This window comes from Octopus bimaculoides, chromosome 16 (genome assembly GCF_046866305.1).
Source record: "Octopus bimaculoides isolate indiv1 chromosome 16, ASM4686630v1, whole genome shotgun sequence".
In the NCBI taxonomy this organism is placed as follows: Eukaryota; Metazoa; Mollusca; class Cephalopoda; order Octopoda; family Octopodidae; genus Octopus; species Octopus bimaculoides.
The window spans coordinates 2,787,760-2,807,603 of record NC_142943.1 but is presented as its reverse complement, the minus strand read 5'-3'; the positions used below and the strand labels follow the sequence as shown (position 1 = coordinate 2,807,603).

Genomic DNA, 19,844 nt, shown 5'->3' with positions numbered 1-19,844 from the left:
GAAATGGAAAGCATGAGTAAAAATAAGGAACCAAACCTGCATGGGAACACTGGGAAGTTCCTTTCAAAATGTTATTACTGTTGAGACATAGTAATGCTTTATAAGCTTTTCCCTCTCCACAGTCTGATTGTTCCAAAGATTCTTCATCAGTTGTTGATTGCATCTCTGGGCCTTGATGAGAAAATGGAGAGAAAAGATGTGATGTGTCAATTTTATCTACTGGGGTGGCTCTTATTGGTTCTTCGATTATACAGTCTGAGAGATTACCAATAACTACTGGCTGAAATGGATCACATTGACAGTGCCTTCTCTGATAGCGAGGATATCTCTCACGGTTCTTGCATTCTGAATTATACTTGCTTTTACCTAAAAGGAATGAAAAATATAAATGAGTCACCATTATAAAGCTCAAACTATAACAATATTTTAATGGTAAAAAATTTCATCATATATTTAAAGTCTAGTTTCAAGAACATCATTTACTTAGAAATATAAAATTTGACAAAAAGAAAAAAAAAAATCTCTATAAGTGACTGAAATAAATCTATAGATAGTAGTTTATATAATCAACAGGGACACTAAAAGCACACTGGAATCACAGACAGGCTGGCTAGGAATAAAGACTTTGTATGGGGCAATACAATAAGTTCTTTTTAGTATTTAGATGCTTCTTAAAAGTAGTTGGCAGGTTGTGGTGATCTAGGTGGCCTATTCAAAAGTGGAGAGGGTGCTCTGAAAACAGAGTAGCCAGAATGAGAACAAAGTGGAAAAAGTTCAGGGAGCTAGTATCTCTGTGCTGGCTGGGATGGTGGTGGTGGTGGTGGGGAGTTCTCTTTGAGTGAAAGGCAGATGTTATGATGTTTGAGTATGAACTGTGATGCATTGTGGAAGTGCAGGCTGGATAATGAATGCAGATGTTTGAAGAGTGGAAAGAAAGGAACCCTGCCATGCTGGATGTGTAATGTAAATGGGCAAGAATGTAGAGTTACAGATTAGTTGAGAGGTGTAAGAGGAATAAGATGTGCTATGCAATGTAAGACAGTACTGTTCTGATGTTGCACATTGAGGCAGAAATATGCTTATGGTTGTCCTTTTATCTCCAGGCAAAACAATGTCTTTTACTTAATGGTATCTTAATTCAGGAGATTGATTGTTGATTCCTTGATATTATCTCCATCATTTCATTTGTATTGGTTGCAAATGCCACTAGGTGTTCTGCATTATGAAAAGTTGCAATGGTACCTTATTGCAGATGCATGGTCAGCTAATGAGAAAGTGTCATATCTGTGTGTCTGATGTATCAGTTTTAGTCATGGAGTCTAACAACATTCACAGATACACAGAAATTTTCATTGGTTGTCTGCAGTTACATTCTGTGGTGGCTTTGTGTTCAGGTTTTCCATCATGGCAGTGAAATAATAAAATATTGTGGCAGTGAGTTTGTGGTTAGTTATGATACATCTGGAATTAAAGAGCTAATTATTAATTACAGCATTCCTATAATACTTGATGACCTGTTCCTAAACATGCAAGTAACTTGAACTTGCCATTAATATGATCACTTAACACTGACAATGGGTCTGTGAAATTATAGGGCTTGAACTCATTAACCTATACTCCATACTTTAATGCTTCAACCTCACATCCATTGTCTCTTTTCATTTATTTCCAAATAATAATAATAATAATAATAATAATAAACTATTGGGTCTCGTCAGTTTAGACTCTCTGCATCATGTTTACTACTACTACTACTACTACTCAATTGACAGTTTTACAACAGACCTACAAACTTGGAAAATAAAAGTTTGATAAATCAAATTATTTTAACAATCTACCAGTGCTTCAATACACAATGCTCTTTTCTAAATAATGAATATGTTTGAGTGCAATTGTGGACAATTTCAAAAGAGACAGAAAGAATTTTGCAGTAAATCTTTCATCTGAATTGTCATCAACAAAAGTCTGATTTCATTTGTTTAGACTGAAAGAATAATTGACCATCACAGAGATTGTTGCTGTTTGTTTTTCCATGCTTATTTAAATAATGTTCAGAGTAATGCAAAAGGAAAGATTTTCTGTGTTAAGTGTAACTGGAGACATCTGATTAACAAACCATACGCAATCATCAGACAGGCAATCCAAAAGAAATGGAGTATAAAAACACATTAAATTACATGATAATATTAAAAGATTATTCTGATCAATATCATGATATTCACAGTGACTGTGTAGACACCATAGACATTGAACTTTATAAAAGGTCAGTGACCTTAATTCCTATGTGAAAAATATGGAACTGACTGTCTTGTTTGTTTTGTCTTTGAAACAGTTCACCTGAATATGTTTCCTGACCACAGAGGTTAAGATAAACACAACTTCTGCTACTGAGCACCCCCACTAGGGTTGTCTATTCATAAGTGTCAAGAGATAAAAATTATCATTTTCACTAAAGCTATATAACACTTTCTGGTGATGGGGCTGGTGGTAATGAATATCAGCAAAGAAAAATACTTTTTGTCTTTAATGGCATTCATTGCAGCCACTACCACCATTGTTGTTGTTGTCATCATTGTCATCGTTATCACCATCATCATCATCGTGGGCTGTGTTTTGATAGATTAATTTTAGATACTGTTTTACTGATTTGCAGCATATAGAAGTTAATGATTTTCTTTACTTGTTGGCAATTTATTAAATAGACACAGCAACCAAGTAGCGTTAAATGTTTGACTACATCTAACATGGTCAGACTATGTTATTATATTTTCTAAATTCAGTCATGCCTGACTGCTTGTATTAAAAATTGTCTGCCTCTGCGATAGCGCTCCAGCATCCCCACTTGATGCCTTATGAAGAATTGATGCTTTAACACCATCCATATATGATCACTGAAATGTCAGGGAGGGAAAGTGGATATCTTTTTATTGAGCAGCACAAGAATACATTTGATACTTTAATCAGATGCTGATGATCTAGTCATGTTTCTGGTTCCTTGTTAGAATATTTTATATGTTTGTAAAACTAGAATTAGCGTTTAAAAATAAAAAGATGCTTCTTCTCCTGATTTAAAACAGATGATATTCCATATATATTCCTTCCAGCTTTAAGATGGGAATTATTATGTTTAAAAGAAGATAACTTTTTAATCAGTGTTATAATCAGTAATAATAGTCCTTTCCACTATGGGCATAATGCCTGATATTTTGTAGGAGGGGTGGAGTCATTGACATTGACCCCAGCGTTTGGCTGGTGCTTATTTCGTCAACCCTGAAAAAATGATGAAAGGCAAAGTTGACCCTAGCTGTATTAAACACAGACTGTGAAGATGGATGAAATGCCACTTAGCATTTTGCTCAATGTGCTAATAGTTCTGCCAGCTCATTGCCTTATAACCAGTAATAATAATATCTGTAAGGGACACTCTCAGATCATTTTCATTCCATTAGAATATTTTATTTTTATGGAATAAATGCTATTTCACAACTTGGATATATATTGGTCCGCACTTAGTATAACATTATCAGATTATTTAACATAGCAAATTTGTCAGAATATGTGTATCAAAGGCCAATAATCCTTGAGTTCAACTAAGTCAACCGAAATATTGGTTATTCACAAAATCAGGTGAAAACCATTTCCACCAGTAATGCTACAGTCTTCTGAAATAAGTATCCATTGCAATTCATGAGAGCTTTCTAAACTGAGAGTAAATGAAGGAGATAAATATTTATGACCAAACTCTTGAGGTTTTATTTTGCTTCTGAGAAGATGCAAAAGAATCTATTGATAATAATGTGGAAACAATGTTTGAAGTACTATCATAGCCATTGTGAACCAAAGTAAGCATTTTCTGAAACAATCTATAGATTATTCTTCTACATACATTACACACACACACACACACACATACACACGACATCAATGTTTATTGAAGTTTTCATAAGTGAAGTTAAATCAGAAATGAGAATTCCATGTTGTCTTTTCTCTGATCAAAACTTTCCACTGTCAAGAATAAAAGCATTTTATGTATGGTGTAAAAATGGAAATCATTAGCTATGGTGATATGAAAGTATCATTATAGTTATACAACTACGAGTGAAAAATAAGAATCAGGGACAGTACAAATACTGCTGTTGAAGCCTCAACAAACTAAATATAGCCACACCTAAAAATTTAGCCATTGAGTCAAAAACAACTAAACTGTGAAAAAATCTCAAGTTGATGATTTATATCTGTATTCACATGCTTTTTCGAAACTCTGAGGAGGGTATTTACATGAAGAATCAAACAACAGGGAATGCTTTTAATTTGACTAGACTGAAATTCAAAACGAAGGTTTTTACTTCACTCATTAGGGAACTCATATACACTGACAATTGCGATCTTGTCAGTCATTCTAAAACAGATCTGCAATCTCATGTAGCTGCATTTGACTCAGCTTTTGATGATTTTGGCTTGATGATTTTGTTATATCATATATATGTATATATATCATCATCAACGTTTAACGTCTGCTTTCCATGCTAGCATGGGTTGGAGGATTTGACTGAGGACTAGTGAACCAGTTGGCTACAACCAGGCTCCAATCTGATTTGGCAGAGTTTCTACAGCTGGATGCCCTTCCTAACGCCAATCACTCTGAGAGTGTAGTGGGTGCTTTTACGTATATATGTATGTATGTATATATATATGTATGTATGTATATATATATGTATGTATGTATATATATATATGTATGTATGTATATGTATATATATGTATGTATGTATATGTATATATATGTATGTATGTATATGTATATATATATATATGTATGTATATGTATATATATATATGTATGTGTGTATATGTATATATATATGTTTGTGTGTGTGTGTGCGTATATGTATATATATATATGTGTATGTGTGTGTATGTATATATACATGTATATATATGTATGTGTGTATATATATATATATATATATATATATATATATATATATATATATTTGTGTGTATGTATTTATATTTATTTGTGTGTATGTATTTATATGTATTTGTGTGTTTGTATTTATATGTATTAGTGTGTATGTATTTATGTGTGTTTGTGTGTATGTATTTATGTGTGTGTGGTGGGTTAATGTACTTATGTGTGTCAGGTACTGTTTAATGATTGCTATTACTAGATGTGGGGGGGCACAATTTACTTTCATTATTGCTGAAATGGTTTATATTGTTTTGTTTAATTTATACTAAATTCACTTGAGAGGAGCCAGTAGAATAACTCGGGAAAATCCAATTTCATTTATTTACATGGTTTTCTCAACAAAGAACAAATACTAAGATTTCATCAATAATAAAATATAAAAGAAAAAAAAATATTAAGTCAATTTATGTTGCAGCAAAAAAGAAAGTTAATTTAGCTTGTAGTTTCTGAATGCATGATTGAGGCTTTTACATATTTTATCTGGAATGGTTTAAATGGTGCAAAGAACCAATTTTTAGTTTGTTTCTTTTTGAACTAGAATTGTATGAGATAATGGATGGTGAGATGTAGAATGTAGGGAAAAAAAGATCTGGCAAAAATGACAAGTATTGTGTTCCTCACGAATCGCATACAGTTTCTCAATCAGAAGATGTAAAATTATGCTTTCTTTTATTTTGCTTCTGTCAACTTTAACTTGAAAGAAGACTCTGTCTGAAACAGTTGATAGTCTACTCTTCATGGCAATTCCACTGTACTATTTCTTTTGCTTTTATGAAATATAGAAGTCTCTAATTTTATTATAAAAAAACAAAAAAGAAAAAGGATAATAAATAATCAAGCAAGCATAGCAATTGAATGTATATGATTAAATCCTAGATATAGTTTCAGTGTAGTGGAGGCGCAATGGCCCAGTGGTTAGGGCAGCGGACTCGTGGTCATAGGATCGTGGTTTCGATTCCCAGACCGGGCGTTGTGAGTGTTTATTGAGAGAAAAAAACCTAAAGCTCCACGAGGCTCCAGCAGGCGATGGTGGCGAACCCTGCTGTACTCTTTCACCACATCTTTCTCTCACTTTTACTTCCTGTTTCTATTGTGCCTGTAATTCAAAGGGTCAGCCTTGTCACACTGTGTCACGCTGAATATCCCCAAGAACTACATTAAGAGTACACGTGTCTGTGGAGTGCTGTGCCACTTGCACGTTAATTTCACGAGCAGGCTGTTCTGTTGATTGGATCAACTGGAACCTTCAACGTCGTAAGCGACGGAGTGCCAACAACAACAAGTTTCAGTGTTGAGGCTGAGTTATTGGTAAACAGGAAATTATCAGCACCAAAGCTAAGAGAATTTATTGGATGGGATAATTTCTATTGCAATGACTTGTGTATTCATTTTTAATACATTGTGGCAGATTTGAATATGAATATGCTAATTGCTGTTGTATCTGCTAGAATGTATTAAGAATAATTATGCAAATCCTTTCTTTGATTCATGCTGCTCACTGAGGATACGACAATTTAATAATGTTTATTATTTTGTTAAAATGGGAAGATTCTATTTAAAAAATATAAGGGATAATTAGAACTTTTAGTTCAATAAAAGATTATTAATTTTTATTGCTTTTTTATAAATTATTGCAAAATGCACCCAAGAATTCATATTCAGACTATTTTACTTACTAGTTAACTCACGAATTCTGATTGTATAGCCATTGCAACCGTTAATACATGGGCCAAACTTAGTCCATTCAGTTAGGAAGCAGTTTTCATCACAAGGTACAAAACATTGTTCTGCTACATTCGGCATGGGCCCGACTCGTTCCAAACAGACATCAGGGGGGTAACTACTGTTACGCTGATCTTTGCAAGTAACATCTGAAAATACAAAATTGCAAAATATAAAATCTAAAACTAGTGTTACACTGATCTTTGGTAATAATATCTGAAAACATTTATTTCTGCAATTCATATAATTATGGAAATTCTTTGGTACACAGGTGTGTCTTGCAGCATAGTTTTGGTATCTGGAAATTGAAAATTAAGGAACATGGGAATTTGTTCTGTCATTGCTGTGGTTTCTTTTGTTAATTTATGAAAATATAAAAGTTTGTCTTATAATGTAATTTTATTCTTGTATTAATTCCTCTGGATAGTTGTTGTTTAAAGAGATAAAAGTGCTGTGAACTATGAAGAGAAACAGAAACCAGACTAAAAATCTTTGTGATACAAAAGGATACAATGGCATAAAAATACTTTTAAAAATCAAGGGTCAGCAACTGGTAAGGCATCTGACCATAGAAACTGTCTCAATAAGTCTCATCTGATCCATGACAGCATGGAAAAATAAACATGTAGAAACAATAACATCGATGATGATGATGTCATCAAACTTTTGCTTAAATAATGCAGAAGCAAATACATTGTAGGAATCAATCTAATGTTTAAAGATTTGCATAAATTATGTGCATATGTGAAGAATTTAGTCAATAAAAATTTAACCATTTCAGTGGGTAGTAAACTTCTTGTCATGCAAAGACAAAATACATGTTGAAGTGAACTTTCAGTGCACTAATAATTTAATGAATACACAATTATACACTTGATAATCACATTAGCACCTTAGTAACATAAGAAGGATGTTGCATGTTCTGAAATAACACAGATAATGTAATTGCCAAATATCAGGCTATTTTAAAGTTTTGTTTGTCTTTTATGTTTAAAAGTTTAAAATGCTTTTTTCTATTATTACTGAAGATAAATGTCAGGGTATAATTATACCAACAACTATGTATTTAAATTTATTATTATTGTATTCTTCTTCTTCTTATTATTATTATTGTGAGCTGGCAGAACCGTTAGTGGTATTTCATCTGCAGTACATTCTGAGTTCAAATTCCGCTGAGGCTGTATTTAAGGCTGTAAGCCTGCAGTATTGTTTGTATGTAGAGCAAAATGCTTAGTGGCATTTTGCCTCTGCTGAAGTTGGTTTTGTTTTTCATTCTTTGTGGAGTTGATAAATTAAGTACCAATTGAATGTCAGGGTCGATATAATCGATTAAACCCTTCCACCAACATTTCAGTCCTTGAACCTGCAGAGGAAAAGATTATCATTATGTTAATTTTTCCATTACATTCTTAAGAGTTGCAATGGAGTATTAGTTACAGAACCATCAGAACTGAGATGTAGAAGAAAATTAGATTCCATGAAGCTGATAGAGATCGTTTTTTGAATAAGAGAATAGAAGGACTGGTTATAGTTTGGAAAGTGGTAGTGCTTGCAGGCTGTACAATACAAGGAAACGTCTTCTGTTGTCTTCTGTATGTATGCATGTATACACACACTGCTTCCACACAGTTTCCTTCTAACAAATTCACTCACAAGGCATTGGTTGGCTTGGGGCTATAGTAGAAGACTCTTGTCCAAGATTCTGTGCTATAGAAGAGTGGTTATCTAATGTTTTTTTTCTTGGGCACTATGCAGTGTCCTATAAATTCATTAACAGTTAAAAGAAAAAAAGACAATTTCTCAAAAGAAAGCTGATTTATGTCAAATACATACAACAAATATGTATACAGTTTTCTTTAGCTTATTGCAGTTTTAATGAACATAGGCTTAATCAGCACAATTGAATTGATTGAATTGATGGTAACCAGTCATAGTATAAAATTTAATTACTACACTTTGAAAATGACATGTAAACAGCTGCAAATAATTAGCTGAGCTGATATCATTTCACTTTTGTTACTGCATTTCAGTCTCTCACTAGTCCCCAGAGCAAATGGACATGTTACTCATTTATTGTCCAATTTTCTATGTACCTCTGAAATCAAAATACTGTGCCTCCCCTTCGATAAACACATCTACAAGAAAACAACATTCCGTTGTAGAACGAAATGCAAAAAGAAGAATATGTAAAACAAAGCTAAGATCTGAAGAAAGTGATGTTTTAATTAATCTTTGAAACTATTTATGTCAAAGTCAATAAGTATTTGGATTAAGATAAAGTAGTATCCAGAGTATTAAGTATGCAATGTGCTAAGGGAACTATAGTAATTGTACTAATAGTGGAAGTGGAACATAGATAGAGAAATTGTAATTAGAAGCAAATATCAATTGGCACTAAAAATCTTAGTTCTGACAGAAGGAAATAAAATATCAAGAGATGTCTGTAATATCGAAAATGAGGTTGGTTGTAAAATTCCAAAGCTCTAACAGAAATGAAAACCATAAAAAACAAAACAAATTTTATGAGTGTAGATGTTGATAATTCTGATGCTAAATATTAAGAGGAATTCAAGAATACAAAGAAACAAATAACATGATGGTTATCAAATCATAAGTACTAACAATAACAGCTTTTTCTGGAAGAAAATTCCATCCAGAACATTTTTAGTAAAAGTGAAGAATTGTAACTTAGTCGCAAAGCATCAAATAATTGCTTAACCCTTTCAATTAGGGGCATCATTACAATTAACTTATTTATTGCATATGAGTCTGAGATTTTACTATATTTTTGTTGAAATGTAATATCTTTGTCATATTTTGATTTTGAAAATATTGAAGAATTTAGTGAAATAACTTTGTTACTGTACTGGTGTTTGGAACACAACGTGAAATTTTGATGAAAGTTTTAAATTTCGATCACTTTAAATCAAGAAGCATAACATTGTCGAACCAAAGTTGGTACCTGGGAGGTTGGTATCAAAAAGGAGAGTCCTATGTCACTTCTTCTATGCAGCTAATCCTGTTAGAAACTAAATGTTTTATGAAAAGGGACGCAACTCACTGATAAGCTAGTGATGGTCATTGGTGTACATTGTGAATGCAATTTTCATTTCTGTTATGTTATGCCCTTTCACCAGTCAATGTAGACTGAATACACGTAAGTGTTTTCATGTACAGCCTTCTGGCTGGCCACTCCTCAGTCAAACCGTCCAACCCATGCCGGCAGGGAAAGCAGATGTTAAACAATGATGATGATATCAATTCCTCAACATTGAATTTCTATTTCAGAGCTGAATTTGTGGCTCCAGTTAGTCTCTGTAACTTGAAAGCTACACAATTACCATCAGAAAAAAGCATTCTGAGATACTTCATCATCTTCTCTATTGACGTAATGAAGGTGATGTTACCTTGTTGGAATGCATAACTAGTGGCTCTCATTGCATATCCTGACAGAAATTTATTCAGGGAAAAGTTGAAGAAAATACTCAATGGTCTTTGTTTCTAAATTCAAAGGCTTTGTTGAGTCTGTACCACTAGCAGAACCACTGGTGCAATGATCAGCTATGTAGTAAATTCCACTCCTACTCAAAATCGATAGATCCCAATGTCATTTAAATTGTTGGTGTGTACAGATGATACAGGCACATATTCTAATTATTTTCAAGTCCAAGCTCTTTCTAATCAAAACATTAATAAATAAATAAATATATCACAAATAAATACCTCCACTTGAGGTACTGGCTGCCATGATGTTTGAAAATAAAGTAAAAAATATCCAAAGAAATTTCCTTGATAAAATGCAAAAATATTGACGCACAAGGTGCAAGCATGGAGTTTTTCGCCAGAAAGATCTTTCTAAACTTTCCTCCCTCTACAGAAGAATGGTTACTTTCTGTTGTTTGGCGTCAAACTATTGTTGTGGTTGTGTGCAGTTCATGACTTAGTGACACTTGTTAGAAATCACTTTCAGTCATTTGGCAATCAAATAAAAATGTACGCCTGAATAAAGCCTTGTTTCAATATTAGTTCACATTAGATTTTTGGCGTGAAGTTAAAATTTATTGCAAGAAAAATTATCTAGCTTTCAAAGTTCCTTTGATTCTTAATAAAATCCCTGGTTATCCTAACTCACTTTTTGGCTAATGTGCATATTACATTTTAAACCAAATATAATTCTGCTACTGCAGTTATGCAACAGGGAACATACAAGACCTGCTATATTTGAAATGCATTCTCACTGACAATTCATGTCACAGCTGGTTAAGATGATGTTATTTTTCAAGAGTTTCAGAAAAAACATTAAACAAACAATTGAAAATATTTACAAGTCTTGGAAAGAAGTAATAGCCAAATGTATGGGAACAGTCTAGTTGAATGTTTTGCCTGAATGAGCTTATGATTTACGATTGTTTTCAAAATTATAAATATACTTTCAAAAGAAGTAAATGAAATCATTGAAGAAATTGATGATATTGGAAGAAGAAACCTTAGGTATAAGGGTATTGATTTAGAAAATTTTCATTAACCATTGATTTCACATTGAAATGACTTAAATGAGGATGATTTTGAAAATTAACATCAGCAGACATTTTGAGGACAAGAACTGAGGGAAAATGGAAAGTGAAAGGAGTTGAATTTTTTTTCTCAAATACAAAGTTAAACAATGATTCATGAATATGATACAAAATCTACTTGTTCATTGCAGTTTAAATTTAGTTTTTATTACTTCAGTCTAAAGAAAGGGATAATGCCTAGGGACTTCAAAGACCCTTCAAGACTGGTGAGATTGATATTCATGTGCCACTCAAACTGTTACATGTTGACAATTGCAAGAGAGACACATTCAGAGAAAGTGTTAGAGAAGGTCGATGTTCACAGAATAGACTGGACTCAGTGGTTAGTGCAGGGTTAAGAGTGGGCACCAAAGTGATGCTAGAAGAGTGACTAATGAATTAAGAGTGATGCAGCATGGGATTAGCCAACTACAAGAAGCAGATGTCATTGTAATGGAGGCAGAGTTAATTGTAAGATGAGACATCGAGAGACTGGATCATGTCTGTAAGTGATTTCATACCAGTCAGTTGAGTGACCTTTCTCTGATTATAGTCTAGGATGTTTACCTTTGTAAAGTTGCAACACTGTCCCTGATATGGAGGCATTATTTTCATTGTTTGTTGCAATCTTTGTAGAAATATGAGGAGTCACGGTGGGAATGAAGTATTCTCTAGCTCTGGAAAGATTAGCCATTCTCTGAGAAATGGCCAAATGACTTGTTACCACAAAATTTAAGCAGAGAAGGAAAACTAAAACTGTTCTCTAGGCTCTTGATAAATTTTTCACTTAAAAATAAATGATATACATTCATTTTAAATTATTTTATTTCCCAGAATTGATTATAATTATTCCCATTAATTACTAAATTTGATTAATGCAGAAACAGCAGATAGATGATTGATTAATCACATTATACATAGGACTGCTATATACAGAACAGGGTGCAATATGCATAAATGTCAAGATTAAAGAAGAATTGTACTCTTAAAACTTGATATTACAACTTCTACTGTAAAGTTCAATATAACATTGAATATGTAATGCAGCTGTATCAACAATAGCGTAAACAAAAATGAGATATTTAAGAGTTACCTCCTTCCTACTAATATATAAATTAAAGAAGGCTATAGATATGATATGATATAAACTAGAGAAGATAATTATCAGTTTCAGAAAGTGTTTTAAAATGAAAAAGTGAAATTATCTTTTGGGTATGTGGAAAGAAAGGTTTGCTCTAAATCTTTCTGGTTGGGGAAATGAAAGAGAAAACCACTTACAAAATCTGTATCACGCTATATTTCACTTTTTCTTTATAAATATTTCACATGATTAGGTTGTGAACTATATTTACAGAGTAAAGTGAAACAGAAAAATGTGTTGTAATTGCTTAAAACATTATAATGACTGCAAATAACGAGAGACTTTCTCACTGACATAATTGCTGTAATTGTGTTATTTGCATCTGGGACTAATACTCAAACTGAAGTGTCATCTCTAATTCTGCCAGAACAGATAGTCACTGATTCTTTTTTAATAAATAATGCCAGGAGGTCAGAACACTTAACAGTCTGTTGCTTGGTAAAGTATATTAGCACCTAAAGTTCTTTACCTTAATATCACTAATGAAATTGAAGAGTAATCATATATATATATATATATATATATATATATATATATAGAGATTGAAGGAAGAGGGAAAAACAGTAACGTTACCTTTAGGCTCTAAGTATTGTTTCTGTAATTACAGCAACGAAACAAGATTCAGTGAAGCATATAAAGACTACTAAGACATACAAGATACAGCTAGTTACTGATAAACTAACCGTGGGCTTTGGTTGGGTCAAAAACAGAGATGTATTAAGATGCCTGCCATTCAAGCAAACCTCACAGTGTCATAAAATGAATGTGAAAACAATTAGAGATTAGCTGCCTGTGTTATAAGCACCGGAATGTATATCAAAGTGCAGTTTTATATCTTTCAATGTTTTGAATGACAGCCTTTCTGAAGGGAAATAACAGTTGTTGAGAAATAATGAGAGGAATAATATTTTACGAGAACCTTAGCAACAGCTGACTGTCAAAAGGAATGACAAATAAAAGAATGATAAGGGCTTAATTTGAGACTCACTGCTGACATCCATTAGAGACGATTCTTAATATTCTTTGATCAAAGACTCTTTTATAGTGTATTTCATAATTCACTGAATATAAGAGAATTCTTTGATCTTTGTTCCATCAATCAGAATGAAATGTTGGTCAAGCAATATGCAGTATTCAATGAGTTTAATTATAACAAAGTATTCAGGGACTGAAATTATTCTTTCTACTTTCGAATGTATGTCAACATCATTTAAATCTTATTCTCAGGACACAGGAATATTGATGATATTTATAAATAAAACTGAATTCTTTCATTCAACTCAAAGCAGTTTGCAAACTAAAGTAATATCTTCCAATACGGTCCACATGGAAATAAGTTCTGGTTATATAACACTGTATCTTTAGTTCTGTGATGGCAGGGGTGGTTATGAAGATTGCTTTGCAACTGTGTAGTTCAAGTTTCAGTTTCACTTCATAGAAACTTGGGTAAGTGTCTTCTATTGTAGCCACAAATAAGCACCTTGTGGGGAATATGTTCTACTGTAACTTGAGATCACTTTGAGTAAATGTTTTCTATTGTTGTCTCAGGTATTTTCCATCATAACCTCAGATCAGTATGTTGACTACCTTGTATTGTAGTCTCAGGTCAGCCCCTTGGGCAAATGTCTTTTTTTTTTTTACTCCTGGTCTAATAAAGCCTAAAGTTTATATTGAAACCTTCTAATTTCTAAAACTATGCATTTATCAACTATGTTAATAGTTCTATAGAATCAGTGCAGAAAGAACAAAGGAAAAGAAATAATGAATTTAGGTGAGCAAACAGAAGGAAGCCTAACCATCATTTGAGTATATGTATGACCTGAGAGCTTGCACCATGCTTCCACTAATTCTTTTTGGTGCCTGGATAGTTGGGGACAGACATAGGCACCCAATAATCTCAAGGTGCTCCCTCACATAACTTGTCAGAACACTCTTGATGTTACTTCTGGAGGAAGAGAGGATTGCACTAGTATTCAACTGGCCCTTTTTTCATGTGTGTAGACTGAAGCAACATGAAATGTTCTTTACCCAAGGATACAATGCTTCTGTCTAGGAATGGAACTCGTGACCTTAAGGTCACGAGCTCAACAACTTAACCACAAAGCCACATACTTTCACAAAGAGTTTAGTATGATGTTTATAAGAAAAGATATTAAAGTATTAACTAGAAAATATGACACAAGCAAAATTTATGTTTCTTTTCAAATGACTGAGCTGACACAGAAATTGTTATTTAAATTATAGCAATATGACATCTTAATGTCTGTCCATTAATTCTACAAGTAAAACCTCTATAATTTTATTTTAAAAAAAAAGAAACCAAAATAATAATTTATACAGCTTACACCCCCCCCCCCCCCATTTATTGTTTAAAGCGTACTTTTCTGTTTTGGTTGAATGTCTTCTCACCATATAGAGTACTGCAGACTTTTCTTAACAACTGAATGTATTGATTGAAATACTGAAGAATCTTAAAGCTTGTTTTATGATGGCTTGGTGGGAGGCCAAATATTTGACTCGGCTGGAAATAAAACACACGCATAATACGACCAACTGATCACCCATTGAAACCAATACGGATATCACGAGAACTAAATATGGAAGTGCACAATGATTTTGGCTGAAAACCAGACCATAAAACAAAGTTCCAATTTCCAATCATGTTCCTGTAATGTACTTTTATTTACTGTTTGTCTAATAAAAAAGGCATCTATAGACACTTGTAAGTCACTGTTTAAGACTGTCAATATTATAGCATTTTTCAAGGCCAGTATATCAGTATGGTTTATCCCTATAGAAATGCTAAATAATGTTATAACCAGAATGTGTGTGTGTGTGTCGATAAATAAATGGAGGGAGAGAGAGAGACAGAAAAGACTATGGAGTATTGTTTACCCATTGGCACTTAGTGTTCAGTCATTATATTCTGTAGGGATGCATTGTTTTTAGGATGTATAGTACCAGAGTGGTACTATACACCCTATAGTACCACAGAGTGGTGGTGAATATCTTTGACTCGTTACCAAAATCAGTTCATCAAGCATTTGTATATTGCTGCTGCTCGTGTGTCAATATATGGGCTTGAGTGTGTGTGTGTGTGTGTGTGTGTGTGTGTGTGTGTGTGTGCATAAATGTATGAACAGGCCTGGTTTTGTGGTTAAGAAGCTTGCTTCCCAACCATGTGCTCAGAGGTTCAGTTTCACTGTGTGGCAGCACCTTAGGCAAGTACCTTTTATTGTATCCCATGGCTGACCAAATCCTTGTGAATGGATCTGGTAGATAGAAACTGTAAGAAGCTCTTTTCATGTGTGTGTATGCATGTAACCTTGTCTTGACACCATTGCTATAAGTGAACATTGCTGTCAAACAAGAAATGTTCTTCATTTCTTGTCTTCTAACCACAACAAATCCCATCTGATCCCTGCAAGTATGGAAAAGTGAACATAAATTATGATGATGATATATTCAAACTGTCAGTTAAGTGACTGATCTTTCAAATTCTCTAGAAATATGTTCAAAATATAAATGAAACCACAATGACACCATATCTTTGTCACTGATTCCTATAGATCATGAACTATTGAGTAAAATCCCCATAAAGACTAGCTACAGCATCATACTTTATATATACACTCAGCTATTGCCAGCATTCATAGTGGTTTTATTATCCTATAACAAGGGGATCCTTGGAAAAATGAAAAACTGTTTGGAACTAGATGTAACTGGCATTCTAAAACTAACAAAAGACGTGAGCTACATTGCTATGGAAAGTGAACTGGCACAATTTCATTGGTTTTTCTAATAATAACATAACAATGCAGTTTAGAAGCCTGCAGGAAGAAAAAAATTTACATCACAAACGAAATAATCAGTAATTGATGACAGTGCCAGGGATTTAAAGATGCAACATTTTCTGGATGAAACATAATATTCCATTATAATATTATGAGTTATTAAAGATATATCAAGGACTAGGTGTATCAAATGGCTGATATCATATATAAATTTTGTTGATGGAGAATATAACATTAAAAATAATTTAAATCACAAACATAAGAAATACAAAGCAAATTTTGCCCAATAATATTTATTAGCGGTACCATGGAATTTCCATGGTTATTTTGATAACTAAATATTGGAAGTTTATAGAGAATCATGAAATAGGTAATATCTTTTGAAGTAGTTTTTCCTCTTCTCTTTTGGAGTCTTTGATTTTTGATATATTGTAAAATCCACAAGAGGAGTACTGAAGGTAAAGAATTAAAAGTGAATCCATTTGAAAGCTCTTTCTTTTGTTATACCATTTTACTTTAAGGGTTGTTATTTATGGTTTTACTTTTAAGGCAAGAAGTAAACAGTTTTGATTATGGAATGAAATCGAAGACATAATATATCCTCTGCTGTGGTACAATTATGTTTGCAATGCTTTCACAAATCTTAATACACTGTACTATATCAGATAATTTTCATATCAGAGAAAGAACATGTGGCTTGATTCGAAATTATAGTTCTTATTAACAAAGTAATGCTGTTGTCCTGCTGAGCTATGACTTGTAAAAAAAAAAAAACCCACCAACACACACATGCGCAGATGCATGCATGCATGACAGGTTTCGTCCAGTTTCCATCATGTCTGTTTATATGTATGTATATGTGTCTGTATATATTTATGTATATGTATCTATATATGTATCTTTGTATATATGTATGTATATGTGTCTATATATATACATGTACATGTCTGTATATATGTATGTATATGTGTCTATATATATATACATGTACATGTCTGTGTATATGTATGTATATGTGTTTATATATATATATATATATATATATGTGTCTGTAAACACACACATCTGTGCATTAGTGTGTCTGTGTATTTTTTATTTACATGATGTCACTTCATGGCCAGTGCTCATTCCCTTACATGTCTCAAACTTAATGGTTCAACTAACAGAGACTGACAGAATAAATACCAGGCTTTAAAAATGAAAGCAAATGAAAATTCGGGTTGATTTGATTGACTAAACTTTCCAAGGTGTTGCTCAAGCAGAGCTGCAATCCAGTGTAACAATGTTATCTGGTTTGATGCGGATCTGGAAAAGAAAAGCCTGTCATCATACAAAGGTAATGGAGGATAAAAGTTTCTACATTAATATGTTTTGGTAGTTGCAAGGTGTAAGTAATTGAATAGATCCCAGCTGATGCCAGTGCAGTGTATAACTGGTACTTCCATAACGTAGAACTAAACAGAAATAACAAAGTTAGTTAACAAACTTACTTCTTCCTCGTAATCCTTGTCCACAATAAGGCACTCGTGGCGGCAACACACAGGCACTCCACGGAGTGACCTCCCAAAGATACTCATCACACCATGGTAAATCAGTGCAATGTTTCGTATCCACCAGCTTCATTGGACATGGTTTTCCTCCTTCATCCGCTGGTTGTAGGATATATTTCTTCCGAGACTGAGTTGGAGTTGCTTGTCTTGCTGAAGAACAAATAGTTAAATAAATGGAAGCTGAGACATGAAACCTTTAAAATTTCATAAGAATATTAATATCTTTCAAATAAAACAATTTGTAAACAACATTCACTTCCACTTGAAATGGAAATAAATTGTAAATAATATAGTTATTTTTTTATGAAGAAAATATATGTCTGTTGTAATTATATTAAGGAAAGAAAGAGAAAAATAGCCTTCTCATCATGTGTGTGTGTGTGTTTGTGCCTGTGTCTATGTACATCAAAAATGTATTAAGAGAAGAAAAATCCCTTTAACTATAATAGTAGGTTGTCATAAGAAATGTAATATGTGAGTGTAAAACTTTAGATTTAAGAATAATCCCATGCTAAAGTGAGGTATAACTAGCTTGTGAACGATGAAGGAAAATAATCAATCAAAAACTGCACTAAAAATGGAAAAGAAAACAATATAAAGTATTTTATGAGACAGAAATCTCTCATAAAATAGGCGTCGTTCATGGCTCCTGCAAATAAGCATAAACGAAAGTGACTTAAAGTGACTTTGCACCACATGGATGTGAAATAGATTACAAATTCAAACAAGATGTAATCTTTGTGTGAAATAATTCTAGGAAAGCAATAAATATATTTTGAATTTGTAAAAACAAATGCAAAAATGACGATTTCTAAACAGGAAGTTTTATATACATTTTTTTTTTTTTGCTTTGATTTCAATCTGAAGCAAAACTCTTCCGCTTACATTTTGCCTTCACATAAAATAATATCCAAGCGTATTTATATATTTACTTGGCACTATGATATGAAACAAGGAAAAGAAACCAAACAGAAAAATATCAGATAAGTGTGCTGTTTAAAAGTAAACGAATGGCTTCAAGTTTTCTTAGGTAGAATAATGTGTCAGTAAAAAATAAATAATGTTCTACTTTAGATATCAAAGACTTGGAGAATAAAAAACAAAAAAATGTACCAGTTTTTGAGACTGGTTACTAAAAGCAAACCAAAAAAGAATATCAAAATAGTCCTTAAGATGCTAGTTGTCAAAATCGGTGAGCGTCAAGATTTGCCATTAAACAGTATTTCTCTTCCAAAATGTAAAACTATTTAGAAAACCTGCTGCATTGTATGGCAGTATATCATGGTGCAATCAGCTATTTTTCATATGTTACAGACACATAAACACACTCTCTCTTTCTTTTACATACTCATGTGTCTGTACAAATATAGATATAAATTGTATATATGCAATTTATTACATGTCTATATAAATACAGAAATAGGGTAATGGCTTAATGTGAAGTTACATTAGGTATGTTAAGTTACAGTTAGTTGTCCTGTTAGAATAGACATAGTTTACTATCCGACTAAAGTTGATACTAAATAAATACCATTATTATAAATCAATATGGTTACCAAAGAGGGAGAGTAGTCATAAGATCAGTCAGCATCTATACCTTTATACTAAAACCACTCTCTCTCAAATGCAAAACTTATTTATAAATTAACATAACTCAAACATTGATTGCTTTAATCAATCATCTATTATTAATTTCAGAGAATAATTCTGGTTAAGTCTACCTTACCAATTCTATGATAGTGGAATTTATTGATGCAGAGGTATTTAAGATTGGTTGCTTATGGGAACTCCTCTATGCTAATGACATTGTTTCTTAAAGCTGAAACTGTAGTAGAACTAAGAATGAAATTCCAGGTGTGGAAGAAAAACCTAGAATTAAAGAGTCTTGAAATTAACTTCACAAAGACCAAAGTTCTAGTTAGCAGGAAAACAGATACCCTTTGGGTGAATGGCCTCATTCTATATGTAGAAAAAGTGTAGGTGAAAATTCCATACAGTGTACTCAGTGCAAACTATAAACACATTGGTAGAGCAGTGGAATCGAAGGGAGATTAAGCAGAATGTGAAAGAGCAATAAAAATGGCACATAGGAAATAAATGCTATGCAATGCT

General features: G+C 32.8%; 1 protein-coding gene across 36 annotated transcripts in view; it reads right to left on the bottom strand.

The window, feature by feature from the left end:
• Positions 1-19,844, bottom strand: part of LOC106878639 (thrombospondin type-1 domain-containing protein 7A) — a 1,055,067-nt gene that overhangs the window by 94,758 nt on the left and 940,465 nt on the right. For all 36 annotated transcript variants that reach the window (XR_008265800.2, XR_016244537.1, XR_008265799.2 and 33 more), the window contains 3 exons: positions 17,673-17,882; positions 6,649-6,843; positions 37-366 (listed from right to left, as the gene is read on the bottom strand). Coding sequence is in view for 29 of the 36 variants with exons in the window: in XM_089364004.1 (XP_089220130.1) it covers positions 37-366; positions 6,649-6,843; positions 17,673-17,882 (735 nt within the window). In the remaining 7 variants the exon portion in view is untranslated. The remainder of the gene's footprint in view (positions 1-36; positions 367-6,648; positions 6,844-17,672; positions 17,883-19,844) is intronic.